General features: G+C 46.6%; 1 protein-coding gene and 1 non-coding gene across 2 annotated transcripts; both read left to right on the top strand.

Moving 5' to 3' along the window:
- The first annotated feature begins 2,745 nt into the window (after positions 1–2,745).
- Positions 2,746–7,695, top strand: RPLP2 (ribosomal protein lateral stalk subunit P2). Its single transcript, XM_050897899.1, has 5 exons — positions 2,746–2,806; positions 3,391–3,514; positions 5,308–5,356; positions 7,051–7,149; positions 7,574–7,695. Exons 2-5 carry the CDS (start codon positions 3,392–3,394, stop codon positions 7,648–7,650), a joined length of 348 nt encoding a protein of 115 aa, XP_050753856.1. The 5' UTR covers positions 2,746–2,806; position 3,391; the 3' UTR covers positions 7,651–7,695.
- LOC127017458 (small nucleolar RNA SNORA52) lies at positions 5,515–5,647 on the top strand. Its single transcript, XR_007766592.1, has one exon. It is a non-coding gene; the product is annotated as a small nucleolar RNA SNORA52 (small nucleolar RNA).
- Positions 7,696–13,504: the final 5,809 nt, after the last annotated feature.

Here is a 13,504-nt window from a genome sequence, read left to right as displayed (position 1 = left end):
AACTGGGCACGAAGCCATGGCCGGCTAGTTACCAGCTAGTCCTTGTTTCCTCCCCTCACAGCACCCTCCATGGATAAAGAGAAAGGGGAAAAGTAGATATCACATAGTGCATGCTAAGAAGGATTTAAACCTAAAGGAGCAGAGGTATGAAATTTGAACAAATTAATTATTCCTCTGCCTTCTTGGTGTGAAGAAGCCTTCATCCACCTAGGACTTTCAAAATCAGCCTCTATCATCATAGCACATTGGTAGTGCAAAGATGAGCAGAAGCACCACACTTGTTTTTATACCAGTAGTCACATACTTCCAAGTCCCCCGTTTCCTGCTCTTTCCACTTCCTTTATCATTTGCAACTCCTCCTGAGCTTGGGAATTAAATTAGCTTATGGTGTGAATATCAGGAGTTCTTTTTAAACCCTGCCATGGATCGAATAGGTGAATAGAAGTTTCTTTTGAGTGAGTGATGCAGAACTACAAAAAACTTGTAACAGCTTTAACGTCCAAGGCTAGTGGAAGAAAGCTAATGCCCCTACAACACCCTGAGGAGCAGTGCTTTTTACTGTTAACCTGTGGGACATGGCAGCACTGATGTTCCCAAGACATAGTCTGGGGGGAGGTGTGACACCCAGCTCCCTGAAAGAGCAGAAAGCTTACAGACACATAAGGACAGGAAGAACAGGTAAATGGGAACTACTGCTTTAGTGAAAAGGTAAGTATTTCTTACAAAAAGGCTGTACACAACACATACACAGCTCTCTTACAGATATGCATAAGCAAAAAGACCATTTGCTATAGCTTTGTAAAGCTACTGATGCTGAAGGAACCAGAGGTGAAGGAACTCTGAACTAGCCAGGCTGGAGAGGCTCAGAGACCACAAACACAGTCTCAGGCGTACGTACAGGACACGGGCAGGCACCCTTGTGCACAGGCACGCACACATGCACATACACACACATGTGCACATGCACATGGACACACTCACCCCAGGCTGTCCTCATCTGCCCTGCCGCCAGCTCCGGCAGCCCCAGGCCCCCATTACCGCACACCCCACAGGGCCCCTGAGCCAAGGCTCAGCCCCCAGGGACCCCCCTGGCAGGACCTACAGCCGAGCAGCCAGGCTACACGCACTGTGCCCCACTGAGCACGGCCACGCTTGTCTCACCCCCTCCGCACCCGGTCCCTGGCACACAAAACTTGGGTCCTGAAAGCCCGGCGGTGCTCGGTTTGGCTCGGCTCAGCCCAGCACAGCTTGGCTCAGCCACTTCCTGCAGAGTTTGCAGGCGAGATGCGCTGCCGGGGCGGGACAAGCTGGAGGAGGTGCCAGATGCAGCGGGACAAGGGGCAGGCGGCTCTGGGAAACCAGGCCCAGGCATCCTGCTGTCACAAAAACATCATGAAATGAGATTTTCCTAATACCGCCACGGCCTCGGCACCCCAGCCGGTCCCGGTGCAGCTCCCCTGGACTCAAACGTGAGCTCAGCCTGCAGGGAACGGGAGGCATGGGCAGCTCCTGGTGTTGTGCTCATTTGCTGCAAATTCAGGTGGAGAAGTGTAGCAGGAGCGGGGGCTGCAAGCCCAGAAGGGCACAGGGCTGGGTGCTGCAGAGCCAGCCCTCGATCCGCCCAGAGCCACAGGGCTCTGCCACGGCTGTGCCTTTGCTGCCCCGTGCACTCTGGGAGTGCACCTGCCTTCAGCTAGCTGTCTAGCAGCAAAGGACGCCATTTGGTCTAACACCGCATCCTGGCGAGGCCCCACAGCATTTGTGCTGCTCTCCATTTCGCTCAGAGGGGCAAAGCCGGGTTTTTCTGTAACGGCGAGTTTCTGGCTGGTGCCTTGATGCTGCGGCACGGCGGTGCTGCTGTGTTAATGCCCTGGGAGAAGTGCCCCTTGCTCAAAGCTGAGCACAAGCTGCACAGTGCCCTGAGGGAAATTTCTCTTCCCATGGGGAGTAAACACTAACCGCTGACTGCTTCTCTGAAGCACTTCCTCAGTTATACAACTGGGAGCCTGGTTGTTCTCTGGTGGCACCAGAGTTACCAGAGAAGTGGAGAGCGCTCTCACCCACACAGGGGGTTTCTGGGGAGCCTCCAGCGTGGCAAGGCAGGGATAGCTAAAGCCTCCTCACAGCCCTGCTGCTGCAGCGGTTCTGGTTTATTTGGGTCCAGTGGATTTTGGCACAACGTTAACTCTTCACTTTTATTCACTTCCCTAATCTAGGAAGAAATCAAGCAAACCAAGCACGGGTGGTAACTCCCGTAATCCCACGGCGAGACCTTGCCGCAGGGTTACTAACTCCCAGCCTCCTCGGAACAGGACAGGCCGCCTGCTCCCTCCTGTGGAAGCTTTTCCTCAGCGGAGGGGCCTGCCTTCCCGGGAGGCCACGCCAACCCCGCCACGGCAGGGCACGGCGGGTGGCGTCGCCCGGCCCGCGCGGATGCCACAGTCTCGGGAAAAAAAAATCCTGAAGACGGAAAACGAGTTTCCACGGCCTTGCGCTGAGGCGGCACCCCCCGCCAACCCGCCCGGGACGCGCCTGACAGCCCCGCTCTGCGCACGGCCCACTGTCTGCGCAACGGCCGTTACTGCGGCGGCGGCGGCAGTAGTAGCAGTGGCAGTAGCAGTAGCAAAGCCCGCGGCTCCCCATTGGCCTGCCCGCTCCCCGCCGGCCTGGCCCAATCGCAGTGCGCGTTGTTAAGGGGTGACGGGAAGAAGGCGTTGCCGAGGCACCGCCCCTTCCCTTTCGCCGCCGGGCTGCCATCGCGGGCGCACGTCTCAGGCCTGTCTCCCGCGCCGCCGCCTCCTCCCAAGTAAGCGTGCGGCGGTCCCTTCCCCCCTCCCCCGCGAGAATGGTCGCTCCCAGCCCACCCGTTCCAGCTCGCGGCCGCCAGCGCGGCTTGGGCGAGACCACTTGGGGTGGGAGAGTGGGGGGAAATGGCGGCCATGTGCTCTCCCGGCCTGGGCCTGGGCCAGGGCCTGCAGAGGGACGGGACAGGCTAAGGCGAACGCCGCGGGGAGCCCGGGCGGGGATGCCGTCCGGGGGGCGAAGATGTGTTCGGGAGGCCGCCGTGCCGGTTTCCTTCGGGAGAGGTGTGCGGTCCCGGCAGCGTTAGGACGGGCCGGCTGCTCGGGCCTTCGGGCAGCAGCGCCGCGGAGCTCGGCACAGGGCGGGAGCCGCTGCGGCTTTGCGGTGTTTAACTGGCTGCATTGTGCAGGGCCCCGTGCTGGCAGGAGACCGGTGCGCGGCTTCACGTGTTGTGGGTTTGCGTTTAAAAATAGAGCAAAACAATTGTAGCCGGGAGAGTGAGGTTTGCTTCCCCAGTGAAGAGATAAAATTTCTCCGAACATGTAACTAGATCATTAGCGCTGAAGATCTAATTCTCGTGTTTTCCAGGATGCGTTACGTCGCAGCATACCTTCTAGCGGTCCTCGGTGGCAACGAGTCTCCCACGTCAAAGGACTTGAAAAAGATCCTCGACAGCGTTGGCATTGAGACGGACGATGAACGCATGAACAAGGTGGCATTGCCTCTTAATCCCAGATGGTCATGTCCCAGTCAGCATCAGACATTGGAGCTATTCCTTGGCTTCAGTGTTTCTTTAGTTGCCTTGCTGTTAATCTAGTCTTATTCTGTTCAGATGTTCACTGATCATTACATATGTGATGTCTAAAACACTGCTCAACCCATCAGAACTATTTTTACAACGTTTTTGTGGAAGTCTGGCTTTCTTATTTAACACGTGTCCTCCACAAAGATCTCTGTCAGTCGTTGCTGACTTCTGACTGTTCAGTCTAATAATTTTCAATGGGATGGTGGCCACACATAAGTATGCATTGAAAATAAGTTTTGTTCTGACATAAAGTATAGTTTGCACTTAATGTTTAATTTTGGCTTTTGGTCAGTATTGATTTAAAGCTAACACTTTTGAAGGCCTGATATTCCGTAATAAAATCTTATTTAGTGTACTGCAAAGAAGCATTTGTTCCTTCACCAAGAAACATAGGCAAATTGTAACATGGATGTTAAAGGTATTCAATAATAATATGTAGGAAGATTTTGGAACTTAATGCTGAAACGGTTGTGTTGAAAAACAGGCTTTTTAAGAAGAGAGCATCTTAATTAGAATAGATTTTCAGCCTTGTGGACTTGAAAATAAATGGCCAAGGAAAAAAAAGAACCAAAACAATGGTCTTATCACCTGCCCCATACTTGTATGCGGAGTGTTTCCAGAGAGGTGGAAGAAAAAACAAGTTACTTTCCCAGCTGGAGACAGTGTTTCACCATAGGCCCAACCAAACGGTGGGTTGACTGAGCTGACAGAATCCTTATTATGGTTTGGGAAGTTGGTTTGAACTTGTGGTGCTCCTGTTAAAAGCCAGGTCTTTCGGCTTTGGCTTGTTTACATTTAATACCTTCATACATCAGTTGTTTTCTCTGATCCTCCAATATCCAGAAAGCTTCTCTGGAATTTGTTTTGGTCACAATTAATTAATCCTTTTCTATTTGCATTGGCTGTATCTTACGCCAGTGTAAATCTAGTGAAGTCTTAAAATCACCTTCATTCCAGATGAAGCAAGCACACAGGCAGAGCATTTCACAGATCACACGCTCTGTGTAAGCAGGAGGTGCCTGTTGAAAAACTCTTGGTTAAAGTCCTTTGACTTTGGCAACTCAGCAGTGTTCAGCACTGACTCTTGCTAGCAGGGACTCACCAGTAAGGTCTGTGGCATTCTTTTTTTTTTTTTTTTTTTTTTTAAGTGCTTGCTTGCTTTAGCAATTTTTGCTTTTGTGTTTTGCTTTCCTCATCCGGGTTATACAACAATGGTAGTAAAATTGAAGTTGAGACTCTCTGTTCCAGTGCAAGGATACAATAGCCAGCTTGGCTGTAACATTTGGTAATGCTAGGAACAGGACCCTGTGGTATTTGGTCTAGGGCCCAGTGCTTCAGAGCCTCCCAGTGGGTATTAAGCAAGATATGGTAACAGTCCCTCAGTGACTAACAGACCGTTGGTGGGGTTTCCTAATTGGCTCCACAACATCTGTGCATCCTTCTTTCTGCAACGTCCTTGGATTCGTTATGAATTTATTGTAACAGATTTCATGAAAAAGCTTTCACAGAAAAGTATAAAAGACTTAGCTGGAATTTTCATTTCAATGTCTTGTTCCTTCCACTGAGAAATAAGGAATGTTGGGGCTATAAAAGCAGCAGGATGGAGGCATTGCACATGATGATTAATCAGTAGTTGTTTAAATGTAGCTCATACTCATGCTGTTTTGAAACTATTAACATTCTAAACTTAATTTACACAGGTTATTAGTGAGCTGAATGGAAAAAACATCGAGGATGTCATTGCTCAGGGTAAGTATAGTCTCTGAGTGTCAGAGATAGTTGCCTCTACTGCTTTGGTAACTTAGACCTGAGAGCGTAGAGTTGCTGCCAACTCCCTGATTATTCTTCAGTTTAGCTTTGCGGTTGAGGACTTCCATGCTGGATCTTGGCTGAAATGACTGAAATCTAGGTCCATTCTAATTCCCTGCAGGTCGGTGCCAGTACCTGCTGGGTTTCGCTTGTGGACCACATTAAACTGGAAAATTTAAGCATGTATGAGCTTACTGGTAGTCTGCTCATGACATAGTTTTCTGGACATGTTGATCAGATAAAGAATTAGCTGTCCTTCAAGTTCTCTGGGAGATGTTTTCTTTGCGTTTACCCACTTGTATGCAGCAATTATGTAAAACAGGAAGAACAGACTGTTAAATGTAAGTAAGTGTCACTTCACGTTAACGGTACAGTTACACCCTCTGCGATTAATACAAGCCTCTCCAGCACACATCTCTTCTAGAGCTCCCCAAGTCTGGCGTTTCCTTTTCTCTAAGAGACAGCTCTGAGTGCTGACTTCTGTAGAAGCTTGTGCTCTTACCTGCTGGCTCTTACCAAAGCTGGAACTTTTAACATTAATTGACTGGGTCATAGTGCTGAAATAAAGCAGAGCTGAGCTAGTGCAATGGTTTCTTATTAATTTCTATTTTTTTGCAAGTGCATAGGCACAAGGGAATTTTTAGGCATATATTTGCTTAAAGGTTGCCAGGACTTTGCCTGGCCTTGCTGTTATGAGCAGTAACTGGACATTCCTATCCATGTGGTCGGAAGACCTAAGAGAGCCATTATGCATGTGCTTACAACACACTTACGCTATCTCTTTCTGTAATACTTTAAATAAATTGTTTCCTAGAACATACTGACATGCACATGAAACATGTTTGTTTACTTGGCTAGTTTATTAGAGCTTGAAGTAACAGGGAATTATTTAGAAACTGATTCCCAGAAATTGGAATACAGGCAAACATATTGTGTACGCGACCTCTGAGTGCCACAGGAGCCTTGTTATGTGAAAGGCAGATGCCAGAGAACTAGCTAGCTTTCCAAAGATGAGCATAAATAAGAAGTCAGTTTGCTAATCTCAAGGGAGATGCAATAGGGTTCATAGGGTGCTGGAGAATTTGTTTAAAATACTGTACTCTTTGCCATAAATACATCTTTCCCCCCACCCCCTTCTCTCCTGTAAGTGTGATCCAGTCATGCCCTCACAGTTCCCTATACCATTAAAAAAAAGGGGGGAAAGGGGGAAGCCAGTGCTGCCTATATGTTATTTTTGAGGTGTATTGAAATTACCAATTTCTGGACTAGTATGCTGTATACAGAAAACATACAGTTTTTCTGTATGTGTAAAATTGGATGCGTTTGCCACTGTTTTTATATGACAGTTTTGGCAAAAAAAATAGGGGACTTTGTGTACAGAAGAAAACTTACTAATAATGTGCTGTCAGGGTTCTCACGATAAGCCTTTGTGAATCTTAAACTCTTGAATTTTTTTCACAGAACAGTTTATACTTTCTTATCATGGGTGCAGGCTCTTGTTCCTTTCAGCTGGTAGTGACAGGTTCAGTCCATGAGACATAGTATCTGTTTTTTCTGCACTGTCATTTCTCTTCTTTTCATCTTACCTCTGTGCTTGCAATGAGCATTTAAAGACTCTCTTCGGTCCCACTCAGGTAATGGAAAACTTGCCAGCATGCCGGCTGGGGGAGCTGTGGCAGTCTCTGCTGGAGGGGGCTCTGCTGCTCCTGCTGCAGCTGCTGCTCCTGCTGCCGGTGAGTATGAGTGGAGAGGCGTTGTTACAGGGCAGCTCCGTTTTTCTCTGTTAAAATCCTAACAATTGAGTCCAAATTTCAAGGCTTTTCCACTTTGGCAGTTCACTATGTGATTGAAGTGTAAACTGAACAGTTATGTTTCCTTTTGGCAATCAGAAGCATTTGCTCTTTATCTGCCTTAAGATTGGTCTAGGCTTAGAACTGACAATCAAACAAACTTCACTGTGTAAAGCACATCCCTTCAATAGTAGTGTCTGTGTCCCCTTGGTGTTTATATTTGGCTATTGAAAGGGAATGAGATGAACCATGGAGGCTGAAATACCAATAATATGGAAGCTGAGAACACCAAAACGTGTATCTTGAAAATCTGTGGTGCAAAAAAATACAAATACTGACCATTGGCTTGGTCTTTTTTTTCCTTCAGCTGAGGAGAAGAAAGAAGAGAAGAAGGAGGAATCTGAAGAATCTGACGATGACATGGGATTTGGCCTATTTGATTAATTATTTGTTATAGAGAAATTATTAAAATTCTTTGTTTTAAATGTTTTTTTGAGTTTATTATTATAACCATACAAGTGCTATTGGATTTGGACAGCTGTTCTTAAAATAGCTGTGACAAAGCTTTGATTTTTATCTCTATCTGAAACAGGTCTGTAAATTTTATGACAAGCCATGGGACTCAACTCTCTTAAAGTACTTAGGAAATGGCTAAGCTTGTGTGAACCTGGGTGCTTGTTTTGACACTGCTGTTTCTTTAACAGTATGTGGAAGCTGAATCTACCCGATGTTAACTTAAGTTCACCTTCTCCATACTATTTTGCCATCCCAGTTACTCAGGAAAGAGTCCCATCTATTCAGCAATAAAAGGACTTGATTTTTCAGGATCTGTTCAGTCAATTCCAAAACATGTGAAACTGAATGGACAGCAGGTCTGAGTTAGTCCAGAAACATTTATCATTCCAGAGCTAGTTACAGTAATTAGTTTTTGTAAATATCTAAAAGCACCAGTTTCATCGCTGTGTCAGATTTCCAAGATCTAGGGACAACAGCAATAAAATGCTTGACTGTGCTTGGATTTCATGTTACATCTGTATGCTTAACATAGAATCTGTAACAAAAAAAAAAGACTGCATCCTGCTCTTCATGGGACACTGAGATGAATGGAAAGGTGCTCTTCATACTGAATGGCTGTTCTGGGGGTAGCTGAGCTATCAGGACATGAATCAACTTGATCTGAACAAAAACTATTTTATGAGGAGAATGCTATTTTTGGAGAACTGAAACTGATCTCTGGTGCACCCAGAAGAACGTATTGGGTTGGGAGGACAGTAAATTTTGCTTTTATAAAGTGTCTTCTGCTAGGAGATGGTTCTGGCAGGCAGCTTACCCTGACTTCTACAGTGGTTTTGGCTGTCACCATAAGTAGGCAGAGTACAAGTAGCACATGTGATGATCTTCCCATGCCAAGTCTCCACAGGTAGTGTCAAAAAGAGGTGTCCTGGAGCAGTCTATACTGTGGAGCTTTCCTAACATAGTTGTTTTGGAAAAAAAAAAAAGCACTAGCTGATACAGTTGGTTATGAGTCATCGGACAAATCATGGCATGTACTTCTGAGACGAGAAAAGGGTGAAATCCAAGTAGGAAAAAACTATTTTATCTCCCTGTGGTGTACTGAGAGAAAATACCCATTACTTCACAGCAGCCAAGGGAGAGAGCAGTTGAAAGTTAGATTCTCAGACCTCAAAATGGCCATGATTTAAGCAACTAACCCTTACTGCCCATCTGTGCCTGCCGCAAGAAAGAGTTATAGGAGGTAACAGTGCCAATACCCTTCATCTACTTTGTCCCTTAAGTCCTAGCATGGTGTTCTTTGTGGTAGTAACAAAAACTGCTTGTGTTCGCTCTAGTTCTCTGTCAGACTCGTAATGGCTGTGGTTTGGCACTGGAAGGGGTGCAGGTATACCTGTCTGTCTTTCCTTGCTGATTTCTCCATTTCAAGATCACTGAAAAAGAGTGGTTCTTGGATGTGGTTTTATTGAGAGGTAACCCCCCCCCCCCCCCCGTGATATTGCCTTGCTTGGCTGCTGCAAGAGCAAAGTCAACGTTTTCACAGGAAGGAACTGCCCTGGCACACCACTCAGCAGGGTTTTTCTATGCACAAAGGAATTTGTTTCAGTGGCACTGAGCTATTCCATGAGTTTTGCTGTGCCCAGGCCTGTGGGATGTGACTGAAACCTGCGGTGCCAGCTGCTGGCTACTGTGATGAGAGGAGGACTACAGCTACATCTAGACTAACTTCTTTCTTCCCCCTATTTATCTTCTCCCTATGACCTGTTAAACCATGAGCTATGGACCTGATCCTGTGCTGGGTGTCCTCTTACCACCTTTAAAATCCTTCCTGAAAGTGAATCATTTGATGAAAACTCCTGTTGCTCAATCTGCTTTGAGAAAGAGAAGGACAGCTCATTTGGTAAACTGTTTAGAGAAGAAACTTTTGGGGGCAGCTCTCAGAGAAAGCACTGAAAATACAGCATTCGTTACACTGCCACAGGGAGCCAATGTGTTTTACATCACCACCCCGTAGGTATTCCTTGTGACGGTCAGGGGACAGGTCTACTCCAAGATTTCACACACATTTTACAGAATTTGGTAAAACCTCTGCACGGTGAACATCTCTACCGAATGCAAAATTAAAGCATTTTCAGCTTTCTTCCCCCGTACCTATTACTAAACAGTTGTCACCTGATGGCTTTGTACATGAGCAGTGTTGTGCCTGGAAGTCTGTTGCAGACTTGTTTGGTGCTCTGGATGGAGTTCACTACTCTCTGTCTGCTGATCTCAATGAGCTTCAGCTATAAAGGAGTTGGGATCCCCGCTCCTGCTCTGTGGACACTGTTCTGAATTTTCAAGTGTCACTGATGCCTTTTCAGACTTAGCAATGATTTCCAAAGGCAAGAGTAGCAGTGGGGTGGATGTGTTGTATTCCATGATGCTCTCAGAGAAAACTAGTGCCTGCAAACACTTGGAGTGGTGGCCTAGTCTGCCCCCTTGCAGAATCAATTTCATCTAGAACAGATTTTTCCTGACTTCATAAAGAAAGGCTCAAAGGCACTGAAGGGAAAGGAAAGGATAGCCTTGCGCCTGGAGATAACACTGGCAACTGATTGTTACTAAATTGACGGTAGGGGAGAGTGATTTAGTCATAGGCTTGACGTTGAAACATGCGCGCTTTCCTCACTGGGACACAAATGCTGTGCCATCTCAAATCAGCTCTAACTGAAAATCATTCCTTACAAGCACCATGGGGCAGGGAGAGTGACATGACATCTTCACTACTTGGAAAGCAGGGAGAACATCTTGGACACTACTGGAAAGTAATAAGCAATGGCTCCCTAGGGCCACTGCCAAATTAACTGGTTTCACTCTTACTACTAAGGCCTAATTTTGCAAGCTGCTACGTGTAGGCAGCCCTGCTGAACTCAGTAGGTTTGACTTACGTAGCACAGAGATATCTGTAGTAGCTTTCCTAGAAGGAAAATTCAGTTCCAAGAGAGCAGGACAGGGGGACTGCTCCATTGCCTCAAGAGATGCTCCCATGAAGCAAGTCCTGAGAGTTTGCATGGAATTGTCCGATATACACAAACATCACAGGTAAGAAAAAGACATCAAAGTCAGGCTTCCCAGTGATGTTAACAGCACTCGGGTTGGGCTTCATGACCTGTGCCCCAGTCTTGCTGACTACAGGTAACAATACTAAAGTAACATGCTGAAGACAACAGTGTAACAGACTGCCTCTCAGCTTCCCTTCAGAATTAATTCCCTTTGGCCGCCAACAACCAAGGCCTTACCTGAAAAAACAAACATATTATCTCATATGTACTAACTGCTCACCATTCATTAGACTAGCAAACAAATGTAACGGAGAGATTGCACGAGAAGCTGTCTCAGTGGCATCACAACCTGTAAGGGCATGAGTGAACCTGCAGTGTTCTGATAGGAGTTTGATACACATGAAAAGCTGCCATGTAAATCTTGCTGACCTGGCCTATTGCAGGATTATGAGCAATTGCAGGATTATGGCAGTACTTTCTTATTGAGGAGAAAAAGACTATTTTTGCGGGATAATTTATTTTTGCAAAAACCACAATTGTTTGCCAGCCTGCTAGTGCCAGTACCCAGGCAGCACTCTGCAAGAGATTACTGTTCACATGGTTTACTTCATTAACCTGTCTCAACAAGGTAGCATTAACTGCCTCAAGTAGGTAACCTTGAGGGCCAAGGCAGAGCGATGTAAACAACTCAGGATGAGATTGCTGTTGAGAAATCAAGTGAAACTAACCCCAACATTGTTGCTGCATTGTTGTTTCTATGTTCCAGACATAGTAGGAACCTTAAGCTTTGTGAAATGCTGAAAAAAGAGGAAGCAGCACTGGCTCAAGAACAAAGCTGTTCTTGTGGTTACAAGTGGTAGGGAGGTATCTGCAAACAAGGTTCAGTATTCAGTTTTGCCACAGATTTCCTCTGAAGTCACAGTCCATTGACTAGTTCTTCTGCAGCACAGTCCCTGTTCTGGAAAATGCAAGACACAATGTTTTCTTTGGGTTTGGCTACATGGAAATACCTTTCCGTGTCACCAGAAGCATGGGGTGAAAGCACTATGATTGTCTTGGTGTTAAGGGCCTTTAAGAGAGTCAAGGCTCAGGTGTGCGAATGCTCACTTCTTCAGGTGGAGGAGATGAGGGCTGACAAGGGTTATGTAACCACATCAAACACAAGCGAGGAAGGAAATTACAAAAGGAAGTAGAGGTGTAAGAAGAAGAGAAAGAAGGGTGGGTATAGGGCATAAACAGAGGGCTTGAGATAAGTGGGGTTAAGTCTTTAGGTGCTCCAGGATGGAGCTAATACATATCAAGGGTAGTTCCTGGCAGCTAGGTGAGGTGGTGGGCTCCAGGGTAGGACCTGGAAGAAAGATAAGGCTGGACTCTGGCCTGTCTGATGGAAGGCAAGTGCAAATGTTTAATGAAAAAGCACTCTATCTGTAGAGGCTGGAGTATGAGGCCTAACTTGAGCTCAAATATTGGATTTATACAAGGGTTACCTGCTGAGTTTGGCTGCTTCAGTCAGCTGACTGTGAGGCAGTAGACTGAGGCAGTAGACAGCTGTTCTTGCAACCTGGATGGCCCCTCTATGGGGAGGGTACCAGCCTCCCTTGTATCCTTTGAAAGGACATTTGGAGTGGAAGGAACAGGAGAGGGGCTACTTGGATGACCTCCACTAACATAATTGGTGAAATTCCTGTGGGGAGGAAGGCCTAGCTTTGCTTAGTCTGAGAGCTGTTAAGGACAGGTATAACAGTGTCCCAAATGAGAAAATTCTGACTAGTTATAAGAAAACTAATGCAAATAGATTTATGCCAAGATGAATTAAGTCTTTGTTGTTTTTTTTTTTTTTTTTTAACTTCGGTAGAAAGTGCTTTTGCCCCATGTTGATTCTATTAAAAAGCTACTTACGCTTTTTGTTTTGTATCTCCCAAACCTCCCTCCTGCTCATCTTGCTTCCTTGCTTTGAGTTGAGCAGCTGCTTTTGCTATGCTGATCCTTTTGATGTCCCTGTAAACTTCCACATTTATCTAATTGTTTGAATGACTATAGTCTGTATTGTTTATGACAAGGGGACCTTTCCAGCTTCTGAAATCTATTTTGATCTCTGAATAGCACTGGCCTCTCACCCAGTGCTGCTCCGCGTCGAGTTGATATGCCATGGGCTTGCCTGCGCTAAGAGGTTGTGCAGGAGCACTACTGAAAACAACTACAGTTGCCCTGACCAAAGGTAAGCATTTTGGTGAGCTTAGAGGCATGTAGAGAAAACTGTTAAGAGAAGGTTAGCAAAGGTAAGCAACTGTGTGTGTTTTGGTGAGTTTAGAGGCAGAGAAAGTTGTTGAGAGAGGGGTTGCCTTTCTCTCTGTTCTTGTGCTGTGGCTATGCTGAGCCTTGCCTCCTTCTGGTTCCTCAGCTTTTTATGAAAGGGGAAAGCTTTTCCCTTCCTCTCATGTTTCTTGCCCATCTCCCGAAAAAGAAAGGACTGTACTTGCACGAAACTCCAAGAACTTGGAGCAGAGGCCTCTAAGAAACATCATGCTTTGGGGGGGGAAGACAGGCTGCTACCCCAGTACATGGCAAGGTTTGGGGTGCTGCGAGGAGCCGTAATCCTCTCCTTTCCCCCTTCTCGAAGGAACTGGCTTAGCCTTTGCCACTTAAGGGAGGCGCTGGTACGGCTGCCGTGGTTCAACAGGCGGCGAATAACCGCAGTGCCCACGGGGGCCGACCTCCCTGGGCTGAGAGGGGGTTCATCGGAG

Source organism: Gymnogyps californianus, chromosome 5 (assembly GCF_018139145.2).
Source record: "Gymnogyps californianus isolate 813 chromosome 5, ASM1813914v2, whole genome shotgun sequence".
In the NCBI taxonomy this organism is placed as follows: domain Eukaryota; kingdom Metazoa; phylum Chordata; class Aves; order Accipitriformes; family Cathartidae; genus Gymnogyps; species Gymnogyps californianus.
The sequence above is the reverse complement of the archived record's forward strand: the minus strand, read 5'-3'. Positions and strand labels throughout refer to the sequence as shown.